This window comes from Sphaerodactylus townsendi, linkage group LG04, assembly GCF_021028975.2.
Source record: "Sphaerodactylus townsendi isolate TG3544 linkage group LG04, MPM_Stown_v2.3, whole genome shotgun sequence".
Lineage (NCBI taxonomy): Eukaryota > Metazoa > Chordata > Lepidosauria > Squamata > Sphaerodactylidae > Sphaerodactylus > Sphaerodactylus townsendi.
In genome coordinates, this window is record NC_059428.1 from 81,105,778 (window position 1) to 81,133,197 (window position 27,420).

Genomic DNA, 27,420 nt, shown 5'->3' on the forward strand with positions numbered 1-27,420 from the left:
CAATGCTTTCAATACACTTTCAATGCACTTTGCAGTTGGATTTTGCTGTGTGGAATAGCAAAATCCACTTGCAAGCAAATGGGAAAGTGGATTGAAAGTGGATTATTCTGCATGTGCAGAAGGGACCTGTGTGTGAGAATGAAAGCGAGGAGGATGCCTTCTGAGTACTAAACGGGAAAGGCTCAGAGAGGACTACTGGCAGCAACCACTTGGTGGCACAGGGACGTGCAGAGGAAAACACGTAAGTTCTAGAGTGAGAAAAAAAATGAGCTCTTTGGGAAGGATAAGAATTTGACGTCCCGGGTCAGACCAGCGGGGAGGGCCGAGTTCCTCTCCCAGGCGTGGCTCCCTGGCAGACGGCAGCTGCCACTTCTTCAGAAACGGCGGGCGAGTCGTTGCAGGAAAGGCGGTGGCGCGGGGAAAACCATTTTTCCCAGTGTAGACAGAAGGCATTTTGCAACTTGGGCGCGGAGTATAATGTTGGCCCGCAGGTAAGGGATTGGTGGCAGGCTGCGTTCCTTGCAAGGTGCCCAGGGTGAGGCGCGGCGGAAACTAGGGAGATGCGAAGGCAGCCAGCCGCAAAGCGGACTGGGTCGACTGCCAGCGTGACGTGCTGCCTTCTGGTAGGGCCTGGAAAGCCGGCATTGAAGAAGGGGTCGCCGTCCGCTGCTGAGGGCAAGGCCCGCCTTTCGCTGCGCGCGGCGGGGCACCGCAACTCCGCGGTGCTTTCGGTTCCACGCCTTGTTTTGGCCTTTCCGGATCAGGGAGAGAAACATCGCGCTCTCCGCATTCCCCAATGATAGGCGTGCCAGGCTTGTGGAGTAGAATTAACGCAGAGATCTGTGGCATTTTAAGAGCTTGCCAAGAGAACCGAGCTCCAGCCCCTAGTGGAAGTTGCACCCCTACTTGTAATGAATAACTCCGCCACATATTTTGCCAAAGCAGTATATAGATTTTTAATTAATGTGTGCTATACTGAGCTAGGGCAGCAGTCCACTTGCTTGGAAGTGTGGCTACAATCAATCGGATTGATTTGTGAGTAAACTGGGTGAAGCAGCTGAGCTGTTATAAGCAGGGCTTCATTTCAACATCCACTAATGTCTTGAGTTGTGGACATGCACTTTTTAGAATTAAAAGCCTTGGTGCAATTGATTTTGCTGTTCTGTAATATAATATTGGCAGATTTACTGTGGCATACAATACATTGTTGACATGGATTATACTAGAAGTATTTTTGAAAATCACCATGATGGAATCACTACTTATTTGGGTAGTTACCACTCATAATGCAAGTAAACTGAAGGATACACAATTTGTATTCCTTAAAATGAATGTTGCTTGCAATGTGCACAAATATCCAAAATACTCTGGATAAGCGATGCTGTTTGCCCCCTCCTATACTGACAACAGACCTGTACTATTGAATCATCAAATTGTTCAAGCTGACTCCCCCCACTTTAAAAGGTTGTTTGGTGGCAGAAGAAATGGCCTGCTGAAGCAGGAACTGTTTCATAAAGGGCCTCTCTACATGTATAATGGGTTGCAGTTGGGATAAAGTAACCTGCTTTCCTGTTTTTGCGTTCATATGCATCTGGGCAGGCAGCGATTGGATCCCATGGAAACAACCCAGGTTACTGTTGCGCCTTTGCTGAGATGCATCTCTTAAAAAAATTACTTTCCACTGATGCATAGCTATGCAGGCATGCACAAATGAACCGCCACAGCCATGCTGATGTCTCACCATATGACCATCTGCACCAACATAGCTACGCAGATGTAAGCAGCAAAATGTTTAAAAAAGGAAAACAGAGGTGAATAAAGTGCCACCTGCCTGGCCGTTCACTTGCAAGTGGCTGCAACCAGGGATTTTTGAAAAGGCTCACTGATACCATGATTGTAAAAAAAACAACCACCTGGTTTGGGGAAAATAACAGGGCAGACTTGTTTTAGAGGCGGGATCTGTTTGAAATCCCCCTCCCAACCATTTTTTACCGTCCTACATCTGTTTATTGGCCCATGTGGAAAGGGCCATAGCGTTTCTTCAAATAATCACTCATCTCTGGAGTGCCACCTTGAGATTCTCTCCCCTCTCCTTCGTGTTTGGTTTTGATCAGAAGATGACATGGAAGGAAAGTTACATTCTCACACCTGTTGACATTTTGCCAGAGCTGGTAGCTGGCCTAGCTCATCCCCAAATCAAGCTTGGGAAGGAGAGGGAAACTACAGAATGGATGGCCTTTTCCAAATAACAGCAAAGCATGCACCTTCCTTGTGGCTATCCTGAATTTGGCCAACTTCTAAAAAACATTGGTTGCAGTTATACCACTATAATATAGATGTAATGATTACTAAGCATCATTACATTACATAATTACATTATATAATGTAATAATGTAATGCAATGTACCTACTATAGTTTAAAAAGTAACAGCAAGCAAAAGTCTGACTGGCAGTGGATGTAACAGTCTAACAGATAGCCTCCAGATTGCCTTCAGACAACAGGTTCATGATTTGAATCAGTGTTTAATGTATGTCAAACTGTAGTCAAACAAAGAGAGTGGCTTCCTTTTGAGTTAAATTTAATCATGTCATGTTACTGTCATATGTTCTACACAGAAAGCATAGTGTTAGGATGCTTGTTCATTTTTGATGTTTCTGTTTGATGTTTGATGTTTCTGTTTTGTAAACTTATACAGATAGATATATGTTCTGAAAATCACTTTCATAAATGTTCTCAGATGCTCACTTGGAAGATAGGATCAATCATACCAGTTATAGTGATTGGACACATAACAAGTTATGTTTGGCAGGGGAAGGATTTTTTAATTTTAAAGAGTGTATATTATTTACAGTCATTTTTTTCTTACTGGTACTCAAAACGGATTACATAGCATCGGTCAATACAATCAACAAGACAAGATAACCAATAAGCAATATAATAGCATTAGGATTTCAGAAATCCAAGAAAGCTGAAACAAAGCATAAGTGTTAACATGACATGACATTTAAACAATGCAGAAATTACATATTTGGATAATACATACAGCAACAGACAGTACACAGTGGTTTGAGTTTGATAATCCTTTCTCCCTTTATAAAACGTCTTTCTGAATTATAGTACAGCACTGTTTCCTGTACAAAAATGCCCTCTTGAACAAGTCAGTTTTTCATAGGCTGTGGAATGCCAGGAAAGTGGGAACTTTCCTGACCTCATTAGGCAGGAAACTCCATAAGGTGGGAGTTGCAACATGAAGTTCCCCACTATTACCAGAGAACTGTTGGATCTTCCCTTTTCACTGGATCCTTTTGATCATTGTTGCATTCTGCCTATTATATAGATGGTTTTCATTAAGCAAGACCCATGCTATCCTGATGAGGATGTTGACTTCCACCACCAGTGGCTCCCAACCCCTGCCCGACATGCATGAAGGTAATATAACTTGACTATAAACGCTAGGATATTGTGATTAAAAAGCTTTGCCCATTTATCCAAAGAACAAAAAAATGTCATAATAATTCTCATAATGTCATAATTTGTTTTGTAATCTTGTACTAATGGCAGAGCTTTGTATGGAAAAACAATTGGGCCAATTTTTACTGGGCTTACAAGATTTTTTGTACAGCAAATAGAAGGGTGGGGTTAAAATGTGATTGATAGACTGAAGTAGAGGGAGAATGAAAACTCACAGTGATGGAAACTTGGTATCCTGCAGTGCTATATATGTTTGAAAAGATGAAGGAATATATTAACTCAGGCATAAAAATAAATGATTACCAGTACAGCAGAATTCAATTACATGTTAATGTGCAATTGTGTATGCACGTCTGTGTGTTTATGATTGAATGCAGAAGAACTAGAAAAACAATTCTTTCTACAATTACACTGATAATCTAAATTGCTTTTTCTACTTCACAGGGCATTTACCCATTCATGTGAATAATGGTGTGTTGTGGTAACCTGTATGCATTATAATATGACTTATATATCTACTGCTGTCTTGCTTCAATCTGTCTTTGTTGGAGGGCTAATGAAAAATTTGTATTAATATTTTTCTGGCAGCTATTCCAAGTCATTATTGTGGGTGGCGCTAAATGAGTTTGCACGGCTAAGTAAATAAAGCATGTCTTATTAACCAAAATCTTATCTGTGTATGCTTGCAGCAGGGTTTTTTTTTTTTTGGTACTTATAATGAAATAGACAACTAGTACAGAAACATTTATATGGTAATGTTCACTCTAGAAGCCTGCAGCTAGCTAAAACCAGTATGATTTTATCATCAGTATGATCAGACCCCACTACCTACTTAGCAATCCTATGTATTCCTTGACTTCTGAGTCCATTGTCACCAGATCTTCAAAATCCCAGTGCATGTCCATTTCTTTCCTGCTAATTATTTGTAGTTTCTCCTGTTCTTAGGCGCCATGTGTAGTTTTTTGCCTTGATCCTCCATATTCCTTGGTGCCTTCCTTTTTCAATTCCTTGTCTCTGTTTTCTAAAGTTTCTTCATCAACTTATCACTTACTTTCTCCTGTTTCCTATAGCCTCTCCAGCTTCTTGAGTCTGGGACCTGCATCTCTGACTTCTGTTACTCTGCAAAGTGCCCTATATATTGAAGCCTCTGTTTACAATGAAATATTGTAGACAGAATAAGACTGATCTGTGCTTAACCAATAACTGTTTCTGTACAAAGGTGTTGGAAGAATTGGGGCTAAATGTATTTAAAACAAACATCTGTTTCCAGGTTGTCCTTTTGGGGCCTTGCTTCTCCTGTGTCCTTTATTTGGCTCTAGAAGCAGACTATGCCTTACTGAGTCATAGTTCTGTAAAATTGTTGTACAGCTGCCATAAGGCATGATGCTAAGGAAATTCGGTAAGACCCAATAAAGTAAATGGTTACTATTCTGAGTGGTTGTGGGCAAGTAGCTGAAATCCTATCTTTGGCAAGATGATTTGTTATACAGTATTTTGGTCAAATTAACTTTTAAAATCTTTTGGTTAGTATAAAGCAACTATAACTTTTTTTCCAAATAAGATTTTTTTTCAATGAATAGAGAGTAGTGAATTTTCCCCAGATTGCCATAGACACCGTTATTAAGGAATACCCACAGACGTCTTCAGTCTGGCCTTGTAGATGTTTCTGGTTTTACTATACATTACTATGCAGTTCCATGGTAAACAAAGTGATTACATGAATAGGTAAAGAGGAAAGAACCAGAGATGTATTTGAATATTTTGGGCTTTCTTTAATGCAAATTAGTATTAATACCATACTCATTGCTGCCCGACTCTCCCCCTTTCTATGTTACATTAGCAAAGAAGTGTTGACACAATAACAGTTGGGCCCGGCCTTCCCATACCATACTGACTTCAATTCCTCCCTTCCCAGCTGAGCTACAGTGCAAAGATGTATCACAGGTCAGCTGTGATAGGGGGAAAAGCCTCTTATAGGTCTAAATGTATGGGGTATATGTGTGGAGCTCACCTCCTCCGTTCCTTTCCTAGATTGTCTGAAGGCAGACACTGCAATATATGTTCCCTGATGAGCTCAGTACATGCTGATTATTGTGTCCTACATTTTCTAAACATTAGTGACTGTTACCCACTCAATCGTAATGTCCACAAGATCAGGAATATCTTGTGACTCTTTCTTGATGTTTGCATGATTTATTTTAATCTGCTTCTTGAAACGGCCATTGCAGCTTTTGGTCACAAGCAACCTCATAGAACCCCCCTGTTTCAATATTCTGACCAATGTTTGTTTTGTTTTAGTGCGAAATAAATTGAGAACCATAGTAGGGGCATCTACCAATTGGAGGTAAATGTTGTACATAAATGATACTTTTCTTTATTTTTTTTAGTTACGTTTCTGACAGTGCAACCCTATATAGAGTTGCTCTAAAAACTCATTGATTTCAGTGAACTTAGACTGGAGTTGCATAGGGTTGCACTGCAAGTGAAGCAGTCTTGAAAGATGAAAGAAGATACCTCAGTATATCCTGCAGAGATGTTACCAGTTCTGTCTTGACTTTCTGAACATCTTTGATCCCACAGGGAATATTTCTTCTATCGATTTGGGTCTAATTTAATAACAGCGAGTGTTCATCTTATCTTATCTTATCTTATCTTATCTTATCTTATCTTATCTTATCTTATCTACTCTTACTCTTATTCTTTCTTATACCCTATATAATTCACTAATATGCAAATGGTCGTGACAGCGAACCCAGAATGGGTGAGCAGGACTGTCCTGTGTGCCCATTGGTTCAAGGTTTGTTGTCACAACCACAACAGAGCAAGAAGCTGGCTGGCCTCCTCACCTGCCAATACCCTCCCCCTTTCCCAACCACCCTCCCACTGACCCAAACAAGAAGCCTGGACCAGTGGACCAGTGGCGGGAAGCCGCCCTCCCTGCTTGGCCCTCAAGCACCCTTCCCAAACCACCTTCCCTTTGCCCCAAAGATGAAACCTGGCCCAGCAAAGCAGTGACAGGAAGCTGCCCTCTTTGCCGGGCCTGCCAGTGTCTTCCCAACCAACACCCTCAGTGGGGAGAGCGGCAGGAAAACGCTCTCCATGTTGGCCAGCCAACAACACCCCCCTTCCCCCACCCAGCTCCACCCACCCCAAAACCCAAGCCCTTATGGGCCCTAGCAGAAACCCCTCCATTCCCCTGTCCATTTCCGCCCCCCACGACCAGGACAGCCCCTCCACAAGTCCTCCCCATTGCCCTGTGCACCCTCCCCTGACCAAAAACCCAAGCTGTTCTGCCAGAACAAGGGTGGCAAGCAGGTTTCCCCACTAGAACCCCATCCCATTCACCTGTTCACCCCCCCAAAAAACCTGAAGTCCCTGCGTAAATAGAGTTTTTCAGGATTTGTTACTAATTGTATGCTGTTGATTCCCTCTACTCTTGGAATAATTTTATTTGCTTTTCTGCCCAGCGATCACGTACGAGCAATGAATGAAAGAAAAGCCCTGCATACACTCCTTGCTAAAAACCAAGCTGACATGCCACCTAGAAAAATGAGAGACAGCTACATAGAAGTTATGCTGCCTTTAGGAAGTCAGCCTGAAATAAGAGAAAAATATCTGAATGTCAACAACACTGTCAGGTAATGACAGAGGTCTTTCTGCTGAGAAGATGTCTTATTACTCATACATACTAATTTTAATGTAGTGCCTTTTGATTAATAGGTTTGGCAGAATTCTTGAAGACCTTGACAGCTTAGGAGGTAGGTCCCTGCTGTACAATTTCATTTATCTGGTGACCTTTTTATATGTAGGCTCTTTTTAATGTAGTGCTTTAAACAATTTTTTTTAAAACAACTTTTGGGCTTAAAACTTTATGCAAGGCTGAGAGTGAACCCAAGACTCACCTATTCACCTGTGCTATCCTGCACAGACGAGGGCCCATATAGTGTAGTGGACTAGGGTCTAAGAGCCCCAGGTTCACATCTTTACTCTGCCATGAAGCTTGATGGGTGACCTTTGGCCAGTCATGCTCTTGTCCTGACCTACCTTGTTGTTATGATGAAATAGACATGAGAAAAAATGACATGTGCTATCCTGAGTTCCTTGGAGGTAGGGCACAATTAAAAGATACAAAATAAATAACAATTACTTTATTGTAAGCCTACAGAAATCAAAACTCTGTACTGTTAATACTGGAATTTGAATTATGCCCCGCTAGGTCAATCCCAGCATCTTTCTGACTGGACCACTGTCTATACAGGACAAAAACTGATCGTAGACTGAGTAAGGAAAATGTCCAACAGGATGATGGATTGGTCAAGGTTATAATTTCATCACATGGTGTGCCATTCCCCCTTTTACCCTTGGACAACTGACAAAATCACCTGGCTGAGGGGTTGACACTGATGAAGGCTACTAAGTTAATTACTTAGAAGTCCTGTTAATCTTTTAGCAGCAAATCACAACTATTGCAGGAAGTGCGGGGTTAATGTGGAAAGACCTTGGATATTTTTGGCAAATAGGACTAGACCTGTAGAAATGTCAAATGTACCTGATGTTACTTTCTGACATCATGAAGTAAGTGATAGTTTAGGTTGACATTAGACATTATGGTGAGGTTGGGAAAGGAGCAAAAGAAAGTATGTCTGCCAAGGGCTTCCTCTTTTTTCACTTTCTGTGGGTCAAACTATACATGACATTTCAATTCCATGTTTAGATCTCCCATTGTGTACTTTGGCCCTACAGAGTGGGGGCAGGGGGCACTATTGTGGATTGGGACTATAGTATTGTAGAATGGAATTTGTCCCTTCCCTGACTGGAAATGACTCCCCTGTAGCTAAATTAAGTCCTGGTGAGAAAACAGACAGGTACCAGTATTGTGTTTGCCTTTCCTTTCTATGGTACTTAAAGCAGCCAGAGAACCCATTTCTAGTGGGAAACTCTGTCTATCTGTGTGTGTGGTGGGGTGGGGGGAACAGTTAATACCATTGCCCCTGCTGGCTGCTGCAGTTCCTTTTTGAGCCAGAAAATGCAACAAGAGTTCCAGATACGGATCTCCCAAAGTCATATTTTGACTGCCCCCTTGTAAAATTTGAGCTGGGCACCGAGCCACCCCCACCCCCCGACCACAAGAGGTTAGGTAGGTGAGCTCTATTCTGAATCTCACCATGAATCTGAATCTCACTACTCTGAATCTCACCATGTGCAAATTTGTGCTTCAGGTCCTCCGCAGTAAGCACAAAACGTGGAGGTTTGAGTCACTAGTGTTTCCTGCTACCCTGCTTTTGTGTCACTCCCTAAGTCTTCCTCAGCTGCTTTGAGAAACCAGACAAACTGTGATGCTCCACAGAATTAAATGTCCCTGATGTTGATGTGATTTGTTTCCAAGCAAGCTTTTTTATCTGGGCAGGGGGTATCTAATCAAGCTATTTATATGTCTGGCTGAACTGACCTTAATTGCCCTAATATAGGAGATGTTCTGTGTACTTTCTTGTTCATATGGGCTCGTGAGTACCTTCTTTAAACAATACGAAGACTATACTGTGAAGTTTTGCTCCACTCCTAAGAAAAAAGCCCCATTTATAAATGCAGAGTATAAATAGTGCACTATCTGTTTTATCTTTCTACAGTTCTCATTTGTTACACTCACACCAAACATGAAACTCTTCAGAGATCTCCTTTATCAATTGTTACAGCGCTGGTGGATAAAATTGGTATAGTATCATGTGACTTGTTAATAATACCTATATTAGGCACACACAGTGTACTGGACTTAATTCTCACGCAGATGTTGGGTAAGAGGGGAGAAGTTCTTGCACGTCCTTTGATTGAATATTTTTTGTGGCTAAAGTGTGTGCCCGGGGTCCTCCAAACAGCAGGTATGCATTTAGTTCCCTTCATGTCACTCTAAGGGAAATGTGTGATATTCTGAAATGTGGAATAGGATAGACAAATGAACACCATGACAATGTCCCATTTTCCTAACTAGACATTGTATCTGGAAGAGAAACAGATGCATCAAAGTCTATTACTTGCTTTCACTGCTGTAAAAATACATCTACCGTATATACTCATGTATAAGTCGAACTGAGTATAAGTCGAGGCACCTAATTTTACCACAAAAAAACTGGGGAAACTTATTGACTCATGTATAAGTCGAGGGTGGGAAATGCAGCAGCCAGCGGCACAAAGCAGGGCGCCGCCACCATTCCCCCTCTGCCCCAGGAAGAAGGCAGCCGCAGGGAGAAGGCAGCTGGGGAGAGGGGGTTCCCTGCTAAACGCCCTTCCCGCGGCACCCCCCCACACTTACTTTAGCAAACGGAGCAGGCTTGAGAAGAGACCTGCCTGTTCCCTTCCAGGCTTCAAATGACCTGCTGGGAACTACATTTCCCACGGTCTCCTGGGAAATGTAGTTCCCAGCAGGCCATTTGCAGCCTGGAAGGGAACACAGGCAGACCTCTTCTCAAGCCTGCTCCGTTCGTTAAAGTAAGTGTGTGGGGTGCATTGCAGGGGGGGGGGACATCACTGACTCGCGTATAAGTCGAGGGGGGCATTTTTCAGCCTAAAAAAAGGGCTGAAAAACTCGACTTATATGTGAGTATATATGGTATGTGTTTTCTGTGTCTGTTTGCATGTAGATCAAAAGTTGGGAATGTGCTTCGTCAGAGGCCTCTGAAATTACTTATGTTAGAAGGGAAATGGAATAATTCCCTGCTATGTAGTACTCTTGGGTTCTCTCACTTACCGGTTTGCATGGGCTAATAAATAGAAGCACGGCAAATAAGTGTGGGTCACTGAGCACGTGCCATTCGAAGCCATGATATGGATCTCTCCATTAAGAATCCCAAAGTTTCAAGGATTCATTATGTCTCAGTACTTCACCCTAAACAAATTCTATTTATCTAATTTTTGTGAAGGACATACTTTCTAATGTCTTGCTGATTTGTTTGAAATTGTAAGATATTAGTCATGGATACATGAGAGTTTTAGATGGGTGTAAAGTGTAGACTGTTGGGGAAGGCAGTAACAAAGCACCCCATAAATATAGGCCCATTATGCAGGGAACGCTTACCCGGGGCTCTTTGCTGCCCAGTGGGGTTGTCACGGAGCCTCCTTGCATTCCTCTGTTTACATGTGAGGAGGCACTCCACTGCCTGCTGAGTAGCTTGCCTGCTGAACTTTCTCCCGGGTCTCTGCTTTTCCTGACTCTCTTAACTCCACCCATTAATTCACTCTTAAAAGGTACACATCTCATCATACTCAGTAGTCACAAGATTGTTGGCTTTGTTGAAGCCCTTTAAATTGCTGTTATATCGATATTGCTGTTACTGCAGTTTTATCGATTGGCAGGTGCTAGCCAGGACGTGGCCAGATAGATCAGAGTCCAGGCAAGCAGCAAGTGAGACATAGTCAAGACAGGTCGGAGTCAGGGCAGATGGCAGGCAAAAGTGTAGTCCAAAACAATCCAGAGGCAGAAGGCAAAGGTGTGGTCAAGACAGCCCAAAAAGACACCGGCAGGAGATCAGGCAGGCAGGCTGAGAGCTGGAGACTAGAACCAGGCATGTGAAACTTACCAGGAGGTACACTCGTTGCACCCAGGTAGATCCAAGCCCAAGGCAGGGTTTATATAGAAAGTTCTGGCTAATGAGGCTGGGATCCTGCAAGAGGTCAATCCTCCTCAGAAGCAGATGCCTCCATCTGGCAGAGCCTTCTGCCATACCTTGCAGCAATGTGAGCACTTGTCCTTTGACTCTCCACCTGCAGCCTCTGTCTTCACCTTCTTTGAGCAGCTGGCTCGTTACTCAGCTCTCCTGAGACTCCTGAAGGCTCTCACAGCTGAATGGCATCAGGCTCTGCCTGCACTTGCGAGGAAGGGCTTGGAACTGGCTCCACTGCCTGCATTTCCTTGTGAAGAGTCAATCCTGAATGCACAGTGTCTTCAGTCTCTACATCAGAATCCTCAGTGCTTGGGGCTGGCTCATGTCACCAATATTGTAGCCCCTTTCTAAAAATAATTTCCCCCCAAATGAAAGAGGCAAAGCAGTTCCCTAGACCACACTCTGCTGAAGAAGGGGACCATGTTGTAGAATTGATATTCCCTCTCCCTCCCCCCATCCATGCACACTCATACTTTCTGCCACTTCTGCTGCCATGACAGGAGAGAGAGGCTTATTATTTTGATATTCCTTGGTATTTCCATGTTCCTGTATTAGATCTGTCATTATTTCAATACATCTAATATGATACAAATGCCTGAAGTTGAAATAAAGTTTTTAAAAGCCCTCCCAATTATTGGGGAGGACGGCAGTAGAGTGGGCAATCCAGGGTAGAGCAAAAAAGCCCGAAGCAAAGAATATTGCAGGGCCATTTGTTTAATCTTCTTGCGAAGCAGGAGAAAAAGTCGCTCTTTGCCAGCTCTCACAAACAGTGGAGATTATGTATTGTCGAAGGCTTTCACGGCCGAAATCACTGGAGTGCTGTGTGGTTTCCGGGCTGTATGGCTGCTAGAACATGGCCATACAGCCCGGAAACCACACAGCACTCCAGTGGAGATTATGGCATCTGCCGCGTAATGAGTGTGAGAGTGGGGAAAATGTGTCTGTAGTAGAAACTCTGCCCCAAAAAGAATCTCCCTTCAGCACAGGGCAGCACAGGGCAGTGTATAATCGGGCATAGCCTACCTGGTAAACATTGTGATGTGACATCTCTCCATGGGTCAGTAATGACCTGGTGCTTGCTCTTCTACAATAATGCCTTTATTATTAATAATGCGTTCTACAATAATGCCTTTGCCTTCTACATTAATGCTTGCAGATACGATTTTCTGCTTTTACCAGCCAGTGAATATTTTTATCCAAAATGATTTTAATCTGGGATGTTACTCCAAGATGGTCAAATGTTGAATTAATTTCTCAGCACTGTGAGTCAGCTGCATGCATAGGATATTTCCTGTCCCCCTTCCTATCTTAGCTTGCTATGCTCCTCGAAATGCAACTCCTGGGGGATCAGTGAATTCTCAGTGTTCTGTAGTGGGAGGCAATAGATGCCAGAGATCTCATGTGAGCAAAAGTAGCATTGATGTGGAAGCATAGGGGCCAACACATCTTCCATTCACCTACCAAAATGTATTATTTATGATCTTATCCATGATTTCAAGGAGAGATGCATGAAATATCAAACCATATAAGGACTTTGTTTTTGCATAACTTCCCTCCAAAATTTCCATTCCTTTTCCTTATGTTGGGGGAAGAGGGTTGCTGGAAATACCTCTGTATCATATTTATTATCTTTTTCTGGCATTTTACAGTTTTTAGTAGCTAGGCAGGCAAAGCAATTGATTTAGAGAATTTACAGTTTGTTTTTAATTACTAATCTTCAGTTTCCATTGATTCTTCTTTGTATGTATTTAGGTTTATGGAAGAAGGTAATTCATCCAGATTGTGATATCAAGTTCACTGGGAATGTTTCATGGGTAGGAAGGACGTCAATGGAAGTGAAAATGCACATGCTACAGGTTTGTGGTGGCTAATGATAATTGTTTGTCTGTAAGGAATCTGCCCTGACCTGGATTGCCCAGGCTAGCCTGATATTGTCAGATATCAGAAGCTAAGTAGGGCCAGTCCTGGCTAATAGTTGGGTGGGAGACCACCAGGGTTATTCTGCAAAGGAAGGCAATGGCAAATCACCTCTGTTAGTCTCTTGCCTTGAAAATCCATAAGTCAGCTGTGACTTGGTAGCCCTTTACAGATAGAGAAGGTATCCTATAATTAAAAGTTTCTGTTTATATTTCGAAGAGTTTTCATCATCATTTGTCAGGTTAATAGTTACAGAAGAGCTTCAAAATCTTTAGTGCTGCAAATAAGAAATTGTCTAGATTTATTAACACATAAGACCAAAGTCCACATTTGTGTTTTTGGAGTTGAGTCTGGGTTCCCTGGACCCAATTTGGGTTCCCTGCAGCCATAGAACAGCTTCAGGGAATGACTTTTTACAAATAAGTATGTTAATTGCCTGTAAGGAAAAGCACAGCGTTTGCGGAACCATTGTCTTCCCTTTTTGCCTCTGATTCATTACAGAATGTTTCAGAGTTTTAAAGCAATTTGAAGACACATCATCGAAGTCTTCATTGCTTTGTCAACAGAAACTGGGAAACTTGCCACCAATGACATCTTCCCCCATCCTTTTCTTTTTCAGCTGCAAAATGGTAATTACTGTCCTTTATTAGATGCAACTTTTGTCATGGTGGCTCGTGATCCAGAAAACAAAAGGTAACATTTTGAATAAGATCTTGAAAATAGTTGTATAATTTGGATCGGGGGGCGGGATGGGAGGGGAGGAGGGTGTTAGAGGGGAGAGAGAGGTTTTCGTATTTTCTTGACAAGGTTAATAAAAATGAAGCCTAGAAGTATGTAAGATTGTCAAATTACTTCTTAAGAGGAGGGAATTGACACAATCAGTGATTTCTGTATGTTCAGTATATAAATATGGTTTTCAGTTTCTCTCAGACCCCAAAATCTATTAGCCACCCTCGGTAAATGTAGTTTACCACTAAATATGGATTAGAACACTGCTTGCAAAATCATCAGGAATTTACTGTAACAATCAAGTTTAAATGTTCTCTGCAACACAAGAGGAGAACACTCACAGTACAGTCCTATGCAGAGTTTCTTCAGACTAAATCCAGTAAAATGAATGGGCTTAGTCGGGAGTCACTCTGCATGAGCCTGCACTGCACATCTCAGTCCATAAGTGGTTTCTTTTCCAAATGACAGTTGCCATTCTTGAGTGCCAGAACAGCATAGGAGAGTGTTTTGTCTTTTTTAGCCTTTGAATCAAGTGTATGAGAAAACTGTAGTAAAATGTTTCCCATACAAATACAGGCTTTTTAAAAAGAGAGTGAAGTAAGAAGAACGGAGAAAAGGGAGATTTTGTAGTATACCTGCTAAAATATGAGAGAGGTTTAGTGAAAATGGCTACAGTTGCCTGCCTTTGTATGAAGGGATGTTCAAATGCCTGTCTGTAATGTGCATCTGGCAAAGGTTCCAGAATCTCTGTTGTCTGCATCTCAGATTTATCTATGGCCATTCTGATGTTATAATGATGTGGACTTGCACTAGGTTTCAAGCCACTTCTCTGCAAAGTTCTTGAGAACATATTAGAGAAAAGCAGTATTGGAAATGGCCCAATTTCAGGTTTTGATTATATAATGCCACTGAATTCTTGTGTATTTGAGGAGTTACATGAACATACCGTGTTTCCCCGAAAATGAGACAGGGTCTTCTATTATTTTTTGTTCTAAAAGATGCATTATGATTAGGGCTTATTTTCAGAGGATGTCTTATTTTTGCACCACAGGGACCGGGGGCGGTCCAGAGCATGGCAGGCCAGGCACAAGTGCTTCAGACACCCAGGCTACACACAGGCCTGCTGGCTCTGTAACTAGGGCTTATTTTTGGAGTAGGGCTTATATTTCAAGCCTCCCTTAACAATACCGAAAAATCATGCTAGGACTTATTTTCGGGGAAACACGGTATGTTAACCTACATAGGATATAATCAAACTATTCTATCTTTTTGATGTTGAAAACAGTGCATGTCTCTGAGTGATAAGAAGCAAAGGCCGCCGCCTTCAGGTTGGCATGGGCATGTCTCATTTATTTCCGAGGAAGTCACACAGTTGCTGCCAAAGGGAAGAACTCTGCAAGCATTTCATTTTGACTTCATTTGTGTATGTCCACAGGCCAGCATTTGTTAATCCATTGATTCCTGAAGGTCCAGAAGAAGAAAAAATCTTTAAGGAAGGAGAATGTATGTAATGTATTCTTTATGAGGGGGGGGGGTCTTCTCCCATTCTTCCAAGTAGGAATGAGGCGATTCAAAAATGGAAATAAACACTAGTTGAAAAAATAACGTGTTTGTACACTTGCAGAATTTCCGTCTCAATTGTTCTTTCCTACTCATACAATTCTGGATTCCAAAGTTGTATTTTTTTGGGTTCCAAACCATTTCTGCATTTAAAAATATTTAAGTTGGTATAGAAGATCCTAGGCAGATCAAAGTGAAATAGGATCCCAAGGAAGAAGAGTCCATGAAAATGAGAGCAGCGTGTTCCATACAGCCAGTGGCTGGCAGTGATGAAAGTCAGGAAGAACAGTACTGCTACCCCCAGTCAATACATGTGTACATGTATGTTCACACTCACATGTGTGAGTGTGCACAGGGATCGCATGTGCACAGGGATCGCAAAGGAAAATCTCCTTTCCCTGATCTCAGACTCCTTGGGATAGGCTGCCTTCTGTTTTGAGAACTATGGATCAGCCCACCAGCTAAACAGCTGTCACAAAAGTTATTGAATAGGATACTTGTTTCATTTGAGGCTTTAATACTGTAGAATGAAACTTGGTGAGCGAGTTCACAAATTCCTACAGTGTGTTGTCATTTCTAGTTTTGGAAATGGAGGAAAATTGGATGATATCTTTAGTGGAAAGTACTAGACCCTGTAATTTTCAACGAGCAATGTACTTTTGTTGTTCCATTATTAGTGAACAAGATCAGAAGAACTGATTTCAGTAAGGTTTCTTTGCTGAAAATGGCTCCTACTGCAGACGAAAGAACAGTTATCCATGACATGTTTCTTAATACGCTGGATTCAAAGTAAGCCGTGTGGTGACTTAACATTTACTAGAGTTGGTTTGCTCACTGAAAATGTATTTGTCTTTGTGTCCTGCTCTCATTATGGTGAGTGCTTTCATCCGCCATCTACAACAAATCCCCACTTTACTCTCTATGTTGTTTAAGATGATTGTCTGACTCTCAAGATCAGAACTGGGGAAATGGGAGAAAGTCCTGAAAGTGAACTTCTCCCTGCTAGTAGTTCTTCAGTTCCAACCTGCTATGGTGATTGTCCTTCCCCTCCTGACCCAAAGGAGCTATTTTGATGTTACCTCTCCTGATCTCTCTGTGTATGGAAGTTAGTGTCTATACCAAAAAAATCCTATAGTTATTTAGGTTCAGGTTCACCATAAATACTGAAAATGCTACATGAGGGGGTTTCAATGTCCAGTGTCTTTGAAATGATTTATAAGATGCACTTGTATTGGCTCTCTTCTCCAAACAGCTCAGTGGTACTCTGCATTAGTGTTGAGGTAGGTTGGGGTGAGAGATAGAGATCTGTTGCTACCCAGATAGTTAAAACTTAATGGTAATTAAATTATCTGAAGAGGGTTTACTGATTTTTGCTGATTCACCCTTACAGCTACATCCTACTTAATCCCCTGAAATTTACTGCTGAGTGTCTGCATAGTTAGGGTCATACTATGGGAGGAGGGAAATTGGTTGAAATTGCCACGCCCCTAAGAAACTTAAATGTCATTACATTTGCTTAGTGGAGTTGAATTCAGACTGCTGACTGGCCTAATATCACCTAGTGGGTTTTGTACCTATGTGGAGATCTGAAACTCTGTCCAAGTGCTACAGTGCATTCACTACCTCACTATGATTATTCTGTGTTTAAATAAAAGCAGAATCTTCAAGCCTGGCTACTTATTGCTGTATGTGCTGACAAACGTAGAAGGAATTGTACAAGCCCAAGACCCACATTTGGTCTCACCATGTATAGAGTTAGAGATGAAAAGGAAGTAACTTCCAAACAATCTTAACCAGAGGTGAAAGGAGAGCTGGCCTGATAACCTTGGGGTGGCTGTGTTCTTTAGAATCTCACTCTCTCATGTTTTGTAGGACAGTTAGTTTTCGGAGCCGTGTGTTGCCACCCAGTTCCATGTGGATGGAAGATGCAAAACTCAAGGGTCTGGAGATCTGCCATCCACAGGTATTTGCAAAGCTATAATATAAGCAGATGGCTGTTTTGGTTTCTTTTTGCTCTTAGGTACGGAAGTTTTTAGTTGTTGATCCAACCTGGCATGATCTTTCCTGCTTAAGATGTGCTTTGTAATTAGAAAAATATCTATCTGTCTGTCTGTCTATTGCATCGCTCAGTGAGACTTAGAAAATAATGTGATTAAACAGAATAATAGATACAATAAACAATGCAGTAAGAACAGAAGGAAGCCTAGATAAATGTTCATGGTAATGAAATTAGGTATTAATCCTCCTCAGTGTAACTGTAACATTTAAAGAGGAATGCATAAGTGCAAAATGTGTACCTGTCCGATTTGCCAGCTTTTAAAAACAAGCCTTCTTTTTATTCGTCTGAATTACTGCATATTTCAGTCTCTCTTTTACTTTATGCAAATAACTCAGCTTTACTTTCCAGAACTTGGGTTGGTGTTCTTCAGTCTCTGAAAAGATCCCATACTTATTGTTTGCATGAGGAATTATCTATACACTTTAGTAAAATGAAAATTACGTTTGCTGCTTGTTCTTCAACCAAAAGAGAGACATGGATAATTAATGGGCACAAGATTCTCAGGTTTCCATGTTTAGGTATCTGGATATCTTATTTCATTCCACCTTGGAGGTGTCATAAACAATTGGCCACTCAGAAGTCTATGGCTACTATGAAGGCAATTATGTGTTTTTTCTTTTCAAATGGGGCACATTATATTGCAGCAGCTATTAGTCTTTAACTCAGTAGTGATTTCACAACTTTTGTACAGTGGCCCTATATGGATTTATGCTGTATACAACTCTATAAATAGAGTGCAGTTCTTCATCCTTTGAGCAATTGGAGAGCTTCCCAGGTGCATTACATCATTGGCCCTTCATTAGGAGTTTGGACTTAGCTCAATAGAAGCTTGTGCCTGGGTACGTGCTTTTAAATTCTGATTCCATCTATTCTTTGAGACCCTAAAGGGAAGCTTGGCAATCTTAACACCCAGGGATTCTTGTTAGGCTCCCTGGCTCCAGCTTTTTGAACACAGGTTATTACTTGCAAATCTGAAGGTAGAGGACTTTCTGTAGATCAGTGTTAAAAAATGTGGCCAAAATTAGCTAAGCTGGAGATGAGAATTACACTGAGCCCTGCGGGGATAGGGTGGGATATAAATTTATTTATTTGGGTGCTGTGTGGTTTCTGGGCTGTATGGCCATGTTCTAGCAGCATTCTCTCCTGACGTTTTGCCTGCATCTGTGGCTGGCATCTTCAGAGGATCTGATGTTGGGAAAGCAAGTGGAGTATATATACCTGTTGGAGTGTCCAGGGTGGGTGAAGAAACATTGTCTGTGAGTAACAAAGAAAACAACCAAGTCAATAGTTGAGGGCATCTGAATAGAAGTATGAGTAACAATGAAGTCTATAGCATGGGAGTAACAATGGAGATACCAAGACATCACAGCCCTGTTTCAACATTGTCTCACTACTAGTTACTTCCAGTGGGATAATGAATACTATAAACAGAAAGATGGGGTAGCCATGGGTAGCCCTCTTAGCCCTGTAATAGCAAATTTTTATATGGAACATTTTGAGGAACAAGCCCTGGAAACAGCACCAAAAAAGCCCACCATATGGTTCCGTTATGTGGATGACACATTCACCATTTGGAGCCACGGAGAAGAAGAACTAAACAAGTTCCTGGACCATATCAACAAGATCCACCCAAACATCCAATTTACTATGGAAAAAGAAAATGAAGGAAAACTGCCATTTTTAGATGTTTTAGTCATCCGCAAACCAAACCAGCAATTGGACCACACAGAAAACCTACGCACATGGATAGATATCTACACAAAAACTCCAATCATCATCCAGGGCAAAAAAGGAGCACCATAAAAACTTTGGTAGATCGCGCAAACAGAATCTGTGAACCCCACCTTCTTCAAGATGAATTGAATCACCTAAACAGGGCTCTACAGGCTAATGGTTACTCTAATACAGACATCAGAAGGACTGCAAGACCAAGAACAAGCCACATGAACAAAGAGAAAGAGCCATCTAGAGGGAAAGTGTTCTTACCATACATCAAGGGAACCACTGACCGCATAGGAAAACTGATGAAGAAGCATAACCTACAAACAATCTACAGACCCACTAAGAAAATTCAACAGATGCTACGTTCAGCAAAGGATAAGAAGGATCCTCTAGCTACTGCAGGAGTCTACCGCATACCATGCAGCTGTGGACAAGTCTACATAGGAACCACCAAATGCAGCGCGCAGACACGTATCAAAGAACACGAAAGGCACTGCAGACTATTTCAGCCAGAAAAATCAGCAATAGCAGAACACATGATAAACCAACCTGGACATAGAATATTATTTGAAAAAACAGAAATTCTGGACCACTCTGAAAGCCACTACGTCAGACTACACAAAGAAGCCATTGAAATCCATAAGCACATGGACAATTTTAACAGAAAGGAAGAAACTATGAAAATGAACAGAACTTGGCTGCCAGTGTTGAAAAATACTAGAGTCAAGACAGTGTCTAACCAGCTCCACACAAACACAGGATGACTATAGACAAAGGAAACAAAGGCCAGGATACTTCTATTCAGATGCTCCCACCAGTGACCTTGCTATCTCCATTGTTACTCCCATGCTATAGACTTCATTGTTACTCATACTTCTATTCAGATGCCCTCAACTATTGACCTGATTGTCTTCTTTGTTACTCACAGACAATGTTTCTTCACCCACCCTGGACATCCAACAGGTATATATACTCCACTTGCTTTCCCAACATCAGATCCTCTGAAGATGCCAGCCACAGATGCAGGCGAAACGTCAGGAGAGAATGCTGCTAGAACACGGCCATACAGCCCGGAAACCACACAGCACCCAAGTGATTTCGGCCGTGAAAGCCTTCAACAATACATTTATTTATTTGTTTGTTTGTTTGTTTATTTAAATTACTTGGATCCTCGGATGATATGTTCTCTGCATAGCCTGGGCCTTCTGTCTAAGGGTAATCTTTCTCCGTATTTGGACTCTCTGGCTACTGTACAGTTATGTAGACTCTTTATGCATGCAAGATTTTATTGTCCCTTTTCAGTGATTTTGCTGAGTTGTCTGCTAAAGATCTCTTTTTCTGACAGGTTGTGACCCTGCCCTTTCAGTCAGTGGATTCCTTGGCACACATCCTTTTGCAATGGCCTTATGTGTCGCAACTTAGGCTAAAATGGATTGTACCATGTTTTAGAAAAATAGTCCATGCTTTCTCAAGCAACTGTAGAGCAAAAAGTTCAGTTTCTCTTAGAGGACTTAGAGGATCCTGAACATACTTATTTTGTTGCTCATTGCTTAGAGGCTGCAGAGAAGAGTCGAAGGGAAGTGTTTTCACATATGGGTCTTATTTCTAACCCTAGAAGTACTCCCAAGCTGTGAATCCTAGAAGCACTCCCAAGCTATGAACCTCATTCTTTATGAAGAGTGTTATCCCATACAGATCAGAGGATAACCCATTTCCTGGGTCTGACTTTCCCCTTACAGTATCACCTTCAGATAAAATTTCTTGCATCTGTTCTAATCTGGTCTCTACATTAGCAGCAACAGGATTGAATGATTCCAGAATTCAGATTTGTCCAGTTGTGTGAGATATCTTTCATCACAGAACACTTACCAGTGCCACTTGTGATTGTTTAGTTGCAATTTTGCACCAAGTCTAGAAGAGTAACTGTTAGAATGGGCTTAGAAGCACTCAGTTGTCCACATTGTGGTGGAATAGCTCTAGTATTTGTCAGCAGCCCATGTTCAGAGAGTAATATTTGAAATTCTCCTCTGTACTCCAGCAATCACATGCACCTGCGTTACTGATTTACCACTTAATATATAGAAAGCGCTACCAGAAGGCTGCATATATTCTGCAGTTTTATGCATGTGTAGTGCAAAAATTAAATTTTATATTGGCTGCAGAATTCTCAGTTTTCTCTCTGTAGATGTTTCTGGTGTTTAGGCTCGAAACTGCTGTGCAAGTCCTAGTGAAAACTTGGAAATTTGGATGCAGATCTGGTAAAATTTCCAGTGGTTTTACTAGTGCAGAACTTTGAGTTTGTCTGATTTTTGTTTTAGTGCCGAGTGAAGCAGGTGGAGTGCATCTACACCCTGAAATATTATTTGCAAGCCTGTTCTAAGCTATCTTGACTTTTATTATGGTGTCCTAATTTTTATTGTGATCATAGGTGTACTTTGTTACGATGCATTCTGACGGTATGAACTGTCACTACTTATTTGTGATGCAGAACCACAGATTCAGAAACACTAAGATCATGTTCTGTGCAAATGTTTAAAATTCGTTGTCTTTATTGGTACTTCTGAATATAGGAGCGCAACATTTTCAATAGAATCTTTGGCGGATTTCTCATGAGAAAAGCATATGAACTTGGATGGGCTACTGCCTGCACCTATGGGTGAGCTGAAGATATTTGTAATATTTATGCTCATAAAATTTTGTGGGTAGAGGGAGGGTGAGGCTTGTCTGACGCTTTCCTCAGTCATGCTTTTTCCCCCATAGTGGAGTTGGGCTACCCAGGGGTGGGAAGAGAGTCTTTCAGTCAGATCCTGGCTATTTAGTCTGAACAGTGAGAGCAGGGAGAACTTGTAAAGTGATTTATTTGACAAATTTTATCATGTATCCAAAACTATATTTTGGTTAATTTATAGGAGCTAGTATATAGATTCTGCCCTGGTGATGAATGAAAGCTCAAAAACTGTAGGGGTTATTACCGAATTGGAGAATACAAACATATCCTCATAGCTGCTGCCTTTAAATATAATTTTAAGCTTTCTTTTAATTAGTGCATCAGTGTCATTGCTAGTATACTTTTACATGTCAAAATCTGCTCCAGATTTATTCATTATCAAAGCCAATTTAATGCTGGGTGTCCAACTAGCAATAGATGTGCACATTCAACTAGAGTTGGCATGATGCTGTGGTAATTAAATTTTTACTCTAATTCCAAGCTTTTAGTCCTCTAAGACAAACTCCTTGTTAGTTGTGTACTTGATAAATTTCTTTCCAATTCAGGATGATCAAGGATTACCCTTTTTAATGCTAGCTAGATGGTGGCAGTCAAGGGTCATAAAAAGCGATAATTATGATAGAGCTATGGATAAGATCTTTTGAAGGTATTCCTTGGTAACTGTCAAGGTTTGACGGCCAGGGCTCAAGTAAGCAAGAAAATGGAGACAAACATTGCTGGCTCCAGGTATCCCCCAAAGTAGAACAAGGCAGTCAGCTGAAAGAACCACACTGAATGTGGTAGGAAAAACTTCTATGTAAATCTGAATTTCTACATGAGACCATGAAATATCCAACTGCCTGAAGGCATACTTAGCAGTGATGCCCCCCCCCCCTCCTTTTGAATTACTACCTCAGAACTGAAACCCTTGTTTAGGTGATTAAAGATGGGAGCCTTCTTTGTTTCTTGAAGTATTTTGTAAATTGCACTGGCCTCGATCCATATCTAGCTGCAGACAGCTTGCATTGTACAACAGACATCCCCTCTATATTAAAAGGCACATCTAGCCACATCAGTGGGGCCATGAGATCACTATTGTAGATGCAAATGATTATCCAGACATGTTTCTGGATCAGCTGTATGTGGGTAAAATCACAAGGTTCTCTTTTGTTGTCTCAGGACTTAGAGCTCTTGGAGATGGTAGTGTTTTTCCAACCATACTCCCAGAGACAAGAAATATGTTGAATGCTGAACATCAAATTGCTTATTTGTCGAATGGGCCCCTCTGTATTCTATCAGGGAGGTCATTCACACACAGTCTGACTTGGTCCATCACTCAGTGTGCGTTGGTGGGAAAGTAGCCAAGTACAGGCCAAATAGTTTATGATTTTGAGAAACAGTATATGCAGTGATGTTCCAGGTTAAGTTTGTTTGGGTATGATAATCCACGGAACATTTCACCTTCATACCCATCCCCGTCTGCAGTCTCAGTGCCATCTTATTGATTGATTGATTGATTGATTGTTTAGTTTTATATACCGCCCTATCCCCGAAGGGCTCTGGGCGGTGTACAACAAAGTTGTACAAAAAAATAAATAAGAGTTCTCAGATGGATTGTCAGTTGGCCTTAATGCTAGTATAGTTGTGGCCATGACTCCCTAACATAGATTCCATGATTTAGGTCTGAAAATCAGTAGTGTAGCAGGAAAAACTCCTCACTAAACCTCTTTATATAATTAATATTTCCTTAGACTCCCAGGAGATGCCTGTTCACAAACTCTGTTTTTAGTTGGTGTGTAATTTAGAGCATAACCTGTAGCCGTTTAATACATATATATTTTCTCCTATTACAGAAGTTCTAGACCATATGTGATGGCTGTAGATGATATCATGTTTCAAAGACCAGTTGAAATTGGATCCTTATTATTTTTTTCTTCCCAGGTAATACTTTCTTATCAATCAGTGTTAATAGACTACATCAGTGGAAATCACTCATGCCACACTGACAGCAGTAAAACATCATGTCTGTCTCATTCAACTCTGAAATTACAAACCCAATACTTTTTCCATTTTAACTTTCTAGGTATGTTATACTGAAGAAAATTTCATCCAGGTTCGGGTACACAGTGAAGTTTATAATTCAGACACCAGAGAACACCACACAACTAACGTCTTCCACTTTACATTCATGTCAGAAAATCAGATACCACAGATTGTTCCAAAGACTTATGGGGGTGAGTGGCTATTTGGATGCTTCACTCAAAATCTGTGAATAGTGATCTGTGATTAATTTAGTGTAGAAATGGCCTTGTAATGAGATGTGAAGGCCAGGAAAAATCTGCAAAAATTCAGATTGGTCTTGGCTGACTTAAGTTCAAATGTACTAATGCAACTGTAGGTGTGGATTCCAATAGTGCAGGAACAGCTCCTCTGACAGAACTGCTCTGCAGAGGAGCAGAGGGGGCCTTTTGCTGACATCCCCCTCCTTCTGCAGGTTCCCAGTTTGTTCCTTTGAGACTTGTTGATCTGCAGAAACACAATTTTAAGGGAATAGAGGAGGTTGCAGTAAGGGGCGGGGAGATGGGGGGAGAGTTGCCGTCCTCTAGTGCAATGCCACTGATGCTGTTTGGAATCCAATAATACTGTATGGGCATATCTAATTAACTTGGAAGATGTCTATCCTCTAGTGATTTTACCTTCACTTACCTCTACTCACTGTTTATGGTTTGCTATGTATTGTTGTTAAATTTGTAGGAACCTACCTCAGTATTAGATAAGAAACTTGGCCCCTTTCAGACAGTCTTCTGATTAAGAAGCCTTCCTTCAGAAGGCTTCTTTTTTGCTGTTGAAACATAATATTACTTAAACTCAATCCCAGTTTAATATTGAAAATATTCTAAAGTTTTGCACTGTTCTTCTTCCCCCTCTTGGGTTCATCTGTCCTGTTATTTATTGTGAAGTCTTTGAACGATGTGGGCTTCAGCTGTGCAGTCTCTATACCTTCAGAATAAACTATAAGTAGTTTAGTAACTGTGCAACAGTTCTTCATTACTAATGCAGCCCAGTTCTGTATGCGCATAACTCAGTGTCTTGTGCTCATTTATAGCGTTTTGAAAAAAATGCTTAGATAGAAATTGTCTGTTCCACCACAAACTCCCCTAACTGGAAAATAGAAATTTTTAAGCGTTCCCAGGGTTATGGAGATGAAGAGTGACACTCGCTTTCATCCCAGCTGTAACAAGTAGACTAAATTTTTTTTAGAAAACCCCGCAGAGACCTGCAAGGTACAAGAAAACAGTCAGTGAGGCTTCTAGTAATCAACCATGCTGACCTATGTGGAGGACTTCCTCTTATCTTGAAACATCACAATAGATGCTCTGAGCACTTTCTCTTTTTTTCAGAATCCATGCTGTATTTAGATGGCAAGCGGCATTTTGATTCAGCTATGAAAGAAACCCATGCATAGGAGCCATGCAGCTGTACAGCAAAATGCTGTCTTTGGAAGGTCATTGGTAAGACTTGGAAGCTTATCAAAGGAATGTGGAGCAGCATTTCTACTTCTGAAAAACACGATCATGAATGCAGAACTTTTATATACAACTTTTATACATAAATATTGTTTACTGCTATTTGTGTGAGCATGTTTAAGTTGACTTTGCTATTTCTCATCTTTTCTGTGTTTCCTTCTTAATAAATAAGAGAGAAAACAAAATGATAAACAGTGGTCGAATGGGTCCACAGGGACTTGCATGGGAGATAAATACCATGTTTTCTTTGCTCCCCCTTGTGTTGGCTATGGTTCAAGCTCCTCTCCTTCCCCTGCCCCCATCTTAGTGGATGCAAACCTGAGGCTTCTGTTGGGTTTGCAGAACTCTAAATCATGGGGGAAGGGGCAAGATAGGAAGATTGCACCAGTGCCCATGCTATCGGTGCCATGAAAAATGCCAGACTTCTGTGCTAGCCACTGTGGTACTGAAAGTTGAAACCTCAGCCCTGCAATGATGGGTCTCCATCACAACAGCCGTTGTCCACAAGGAGGAGGGTGTTTTGGGGGTATTCCCAAAGGACTTTTGGCCTGGGAACCCCCCTCCCCCCCATGCTGACAACCGACTTAAGCCACCAAAAAGTGTGGCATAAGTTGATGTTATCAATGGAATTTTTCAGACGGCTGTGGTTTTTACATTTTCTCCCCTTCCATGCCACCTGAAACCCCATTGGAGGTGGCATGGGTGCAGTGCCATGACACTATCCCCAGGTGCCGCTCTACTACCCCCGCCTTTGGATTGGGCTGAGCCACTGCTGGTTATGTGTCGGGTACAAAATTTGGTTGTGAGTTTATTTAGTGTCTGTCCTTAATCCATTATATATTTGCCTTTAAACTTCTCTGCCATTTCTGACTTGTAGGCAATTCAACAAGCGTGTACACCAACTGAAAAGGATTAATTATAAGTGCAAGGCCTGCACGTAACTTCATGTCCTTTATCCCAGCCTACATATTCTTAAATGGCATTCACTCCATAAGAAATGACATTCTATAAAGAAGTATGAAGGCTTGGCAGGCCATGCCACATTTGTTCAAATTCCCTCTGCTATTCTGGCAAGGTCTCTGTACTAAGCCTATGGTAGAACTTTACAAAAGCTGCTGCCTTCTGCCTGTTTTTTGCTCACAAGTCACAAAATATGCAGAAAATTGGAAAGTGATGGAGGGTCACTAAATAGTAGATGCTTTTTAGAAGAAACTGCAAAGTTACTTGTTGGAATTTTCTTCAGTTAAGCAAGAAGCAGCCATGAATGTAATCTTTGATCCAGTCATATCCAAAGACCATGTGTATTCTTTAATAAATATATTTGAAGCAACATGCCTCTTTTTTAAAGTTTTTTTTTGCTGTCAATTCAGTTGATGTGCTGATCCCATAGGGCAGTGGTGGCAAACCTATGGCACTCCAGATGTTCATGAGCTACAATTCCCATCAGCCCCTGCCAGCATGGCCAATTGGCCATGCTAGCAGGGGATGATGGGAATTGTAGTCCATGAACATCTAGAGTGCCATAGGTTCGCCACCACGGCCATAGAGTTTTCAAGGCAAGACATTTGGAGATGGTTTGCCATTGCCTGCCTCCATGTCAGGACCCTGGTATTCCTAAGTATCCCATGAAAAGTGGAGCAGGAACTATGGATGGCTCTCTTTACTCCACTCCTTGTGTTGGAAGTTTGAAACCACTCCAAGCCTTGTGTTCTCCTTATCCAAGACATTAGGCAAGTGTGGTATAAACTAAAACATGCCGTTGTTATATTTCAGTGCGTTAATGGGCACTTTATTAAGTCTTGGTCTTCAGTTATTTGTTACTTCTCAGGCATATCAAACTGCGCACATCTACCACTGAAATAATAAAATGTAGTAGTAGTTCACTTTGATAGATTATTTTCTTTAATAGTTTATCCTGGATACTGAATTACAATCTTTACACTGAAGACTGGACAGAAATTATGACTGAAGTCTTTCACACAATTTTAACTTTCAATAAATTTAGTAGCACTTGAATAAAAAAAACCAGGCATAGAATTGGATGTAAATCATGTTCAATTTGATTATTTGGC

General features: G+C 41.4%; 1 protein-coding gene across 6 annotated transcripts; it reads left to right on the plus strand.

The window, feature by feature from the left end:
• Positions 1-222: 222 nt before the first annotated feature.
• On the plus strand, positions 223-26,678 carry ACOT9 (acyl-CoA thioesterase 9). Of its 6 annotated transcripts, none has more exons than XM_048492768.1 (16): positions 223-241; positions 3,339-3,430; positions 3,917-3,943; positions 5,771-5,816; positions 6,940-7,110; positions 7,193-7,230; positions 9,100-9,183; positions 12,880-12,983; positions 13,664-13,737; positions 15,209-15,276; positions 16,011-16,122; positions 17,206-17,296; positions 21,685-21,770; positions 23,675-23,762; positions 23,905-24,055; positions 25,223-26,678. In XM_048492768.1, the coding sequence occupies exons 2-16, from the start codon at positions 3,373-3,375 to the stop codon at positions 25,285-25,287; spliced, it is 1,263 nt and encodes a 420-aa protein (XP_048348725.1). In that variant the 5' UTR covers positions 223-241; positions 3,339-3,372; the 3' UTR covers positions 25,288-26,678. The 6 variants fall into 6 exon arrangements, with proteins under 6 accessions (XP_048348725.1, XP_048348724.1, XP_048348723.1 ...); XM_048492766.1 differs by lacking the exon at positions 223-241 and adding an exon at positions 251-491; XM_048492767.1 differs by lacking the exons at positions 223-241; positions 3,917-3,943 and adding an exon at positions 250-491.
• Positions 26,679-27,420: the final 742 nt, after the last annotated feature.

Coding starts and splice junctions, on each gene's coding strand:
- ACOT9 (XM_048492766.1), top strand. Junction 12,984..13,663: donor TGAAAATGCACATGCTACAG/GTTTGTGGTGGC, acceptor TTTCTTTTTCAG/CTGCAAAATGGTAATTACTG. Junction 23,763..23,904: donor TATTATTTTTTTCTTCCCAG/GTAATACTTTCT, acceptor TTAACTTTCTAG/GTATGTTATACTGAAGAAAA.